Raw genomic sequence first — 3,000 nt, 5'->3', positions numbered from 1 at the left:
GTTAAGCAAGTCATTCCGATCCTGCTGTTTCTTGGTGTTCGGTACAGGAAGTTGTACTGTATGAACACTTTCAAGCTCATAAGCTTTTGATTACTAACCCGTGCAGGAAATGGAGTCGACTCCTGGTCCATGGTACTCTATGATTGCTCCAGTGCCTCCCTTTACAGTCAGGATGCCGGCCACCTTCAAGATGACATCCTTAGGAGACGTCCAGCCGGACAGGGTGCCTGTCAGCTTCACGCCAATCACCTTAGAGGAAGACAGAACGTTAATGAAATGACAAAAAAAGAGGAAAAAGAAAGAGCAAGATGAACTTTGCAATCCGCTAACGTTGGGACACTTGAGCTCCCAGGGGATTCCCGCCATGACATCTACGGCGTCAGCTCCACCCACTCCAATGCAGATGCTACCAAGCCCACCACCGTTTGGCGTGTGGGAATCTGTGCCAATAAGCATTACTCCTGGATAGGCATAGTTCTCTAGGATGATCTGTTAATACACAAAAAGCATTGTTATAGCCCAATAATCACAGCTGTCATAGTCTGACTGAAGCTCTGTTTGCACGTTTAGTAAAAAATACCTGATGGATAATTCCAGAGCCAGGTTTCCAGAAGCCAACGCCATATTTTGCCCCAGCACTGGACAGGAAGTTGTAAACCTCGTGATTCACGTCCTATGAAGAGAGTCGTGTCTACAGCTCAGTTTCAGGTTATATTTTAATGAGAAGAAGTCGCCACAGTGTGGAAATGGACATGGCTTACCTTTGCTCTGGCTAAATCCTCAAGTCCTCCAACCTGAGCCTCAATCAAGTGATCGCAGTGGATGGTGGAAGGCACAGCCACTTTTGGCAGCCCGCTGCTGATGAACTGGAGCATCGCCATCTGAGCAGTAGCATCCTGCATGGCCACGCGGTCAGGACGCAGGCGCAGGTAGGTGCGGCCGCGATCGATCTCCTGGTTGTGGGGGTCATCGAGGTGACCGTACACAATCTTCTCTGACAGGGTGAGGGGACGGTTGAGTCTGGAGGAAAAAATAAATAAATAAAAATATTTGGGAGATTGTAAGATCCAACAGAAGAAGATTCAGTGAGGAAAATGTAATGAGTAGATGCGTGACAGAACTACAATCTCCCAAATCACAGATAACACATTAAAAAAAGGGACCTGGAGGGAGGATTTTGTAGTTGATGATAACAAATGGCACTACAACTATGACGAGAAACTGCTAAAGGGAAAACAAACACTACAGTCCAAGCATTCAAACAGATAAGCCGAGTGTTGCAGGAAACATTGATGTGTGCCAGAGCAAATATAGAGCAAGATCAGGGTAGTGCTGACCTTTTTCGCACAATGTCAATGTTGGACTGGAGCTTCTCGTAGCTGATGAAGGAAGTGGGCTCAAAGCGGCTCATGGACACTTTGGCCTTCGCTCTGTACGCTGTGGAGATGTGCAGGCGCCGTGCACCATGGCCCAGGGCCAGCTGGAGACATAAAAACAAACAGTGTTAGCAGAACAACAAAGCAGAGAATGACCATTCCTCGACACAAATCTGGATTTACTTGAGTGCAAATATTTTTAGCACTTTGGTCGTCTTTTGAAAATCATTGTGAGGCACAGCTGGAAGAGCGGGATTAGTAACAGCTAAGCTCAAAACCATCCAGAATGGGAAGTTAACTTAGGAATGCTATTTTGCTCCCAGTTCTCAAGCGTCACATGTGAGAGTCACCGCCCCTCCCCAGAAGACTTGCCAAAAATACTTTGTCAACCTTTGGAAAGAGTGTCAAACGTCCCCTCAAAACATTAGAAGCTCTTTAATGTGAGTGCAGTAATTCAATAAAACCATAAAATGTGTGTGAGAGACTTGATTTATAAGGTTGAGTGTTTATTATTGCTTCTCTCTCGCTTTAAGCCGCATGTGACTTCTAATGTCAGTGACAGTTCAATGCGGGTTCATATAATGGGAGTTTTGACACCTGTTGGTCTCTTAGGCCAACAAGAAAACCTGCGGTTACTGCATGTATTACACACATCACTCGGCTTTAAAGCTAGCTGAATAAATATGTTTGTTTTGGGCCTAGAATATGTTCTGTTATTTCATATCTACTTCCCTGTCTTGCAGGCTGCTTCTCTGTGCGTATGCGGGGAGCTCTAACCTTGCGGTTAACCTTGCTGTTAAAACCAAAACTTGTCAATTACAGCCGAGCCATCCACGGTCATTAGACAGCTCCGAACAGCCACTGTAACGCCCGGTAAACGGAGTCACTATAGTCGTGATTTATTAAGCCTGAGTCAAACTAGCTAGATGCGTTCAGAGCAGCCGGGACACGATGACCTGGACAACTAGTGTCTCAGCTTATCTCCACTTCAGCCTCTCTCGGTGCTTGAACTGGGTCAGCACAGCATTCAGTCAGATTTATTAAATCTCATAAAGAAGGTGGCATCCGCCTCGGCTGGACAAATGCGATGAAATTAGTCAATTAGTCTCTTACCTGGAGCCGAGCGACCGTGAGACAGTAAGTTGCCATTTTGTTCACTGACAAAGATGTGAGGGTCGGTGATGACGTAACACAATTGTAAGGCGGCCTTCTTCTTCTTCTTCTTCTTTGGAGTTTAACGTCCAGCTGTGACACGAAGCGTGCTGCCGCTTAGTGGAGAAAAAAATTAAACAGTCATGCAGTAGAGGGCTAAGCTGTGCTGCTTTATAGAGAGAAGAGGCTTTTTCCGGGTAACTCTTACAAACAAGCCATCTTTGTTAAGTCTACTTGTACTGTCATGAGCTTTAACACTAGCTGAAGCTAGTCTGAGTGTCAAAATTCGTGTGTGCCAGGCAGGATGTGGACACAAATGCACGACTTGAGACAGAACATCAGCTCAAAGGACAGCTTTAACGCTCAGCTTTCAGAAAGACAAAAATACAAGGAGTGGCTGATCAGAAGCAAAAAAATAATAATAAAATAGAAATCTCAAGGAACCGTGAAATAAGGAAACACACAACCATCC

At 45.4% G+C, this 3,000-nt stretch overlaps 1 protein-coding gene across 1 annotated transcript in view; it reads right to left on the bottom strand.

Moving 5' to 3' along the window:
* Positions 1 to 2,574, bottom strand: part of aco2 (aconitase 2, mitochondrial) — a 7,791-nt gene extending 5,217 nt beyond the window's left edge. Inside the window, exons 1-6 of the mRNA XM_005721806.1 lie at positions 2,490 to 2,574; positions 1,338 to 1,480; positions 762 to 1,020; positions 581 to 673; positions 331 to 489; positions 99 to 249 (exon numbers count right to left, since the gene is read on the bottom strand). Coding sequence (XP_005721863.1) covers positions 99 to 249; positions 331 to 489; positions 581 to 673; positions 762 to 1,020; positions 1,338 to 1,480; positions 2,490 to 2,525 — 841 coding nt within the window. The 5' untranslated portion in view covers positions 2,526 to 2,574. The remainder of the gene's footprint in view (positions 1 to 98; positions 250 to 330; positions 490 to 580; positions 674 to 761; positions 1,021 to 1,337; positions 1,481 to 2,489) is intronic.
* Between the last annotated feature and the right edge of the window lie 426 nt (positions 2,575 to 3,000).

This window comes from Pundamilia nyererei, unplaced genomic scaffold (assembly GCF_000239375.1).
Source record: "Pundamilia nyererei isolate P.nyererei 1_Seehausen unplaced genomic scaffold, PunNye1.0 scaffold00005, whole genome shotgun sequence".
NCBI classification, from domain to species: Eukaryota; Metazoa; Chordata; class Actinopteri; order Cichliformes; family Cichlidae; genus Pundamilia; species Pundamilia nyererei.
This window is presented reverse-complemented; position numbering and strand designations above follow the sequence as displayed.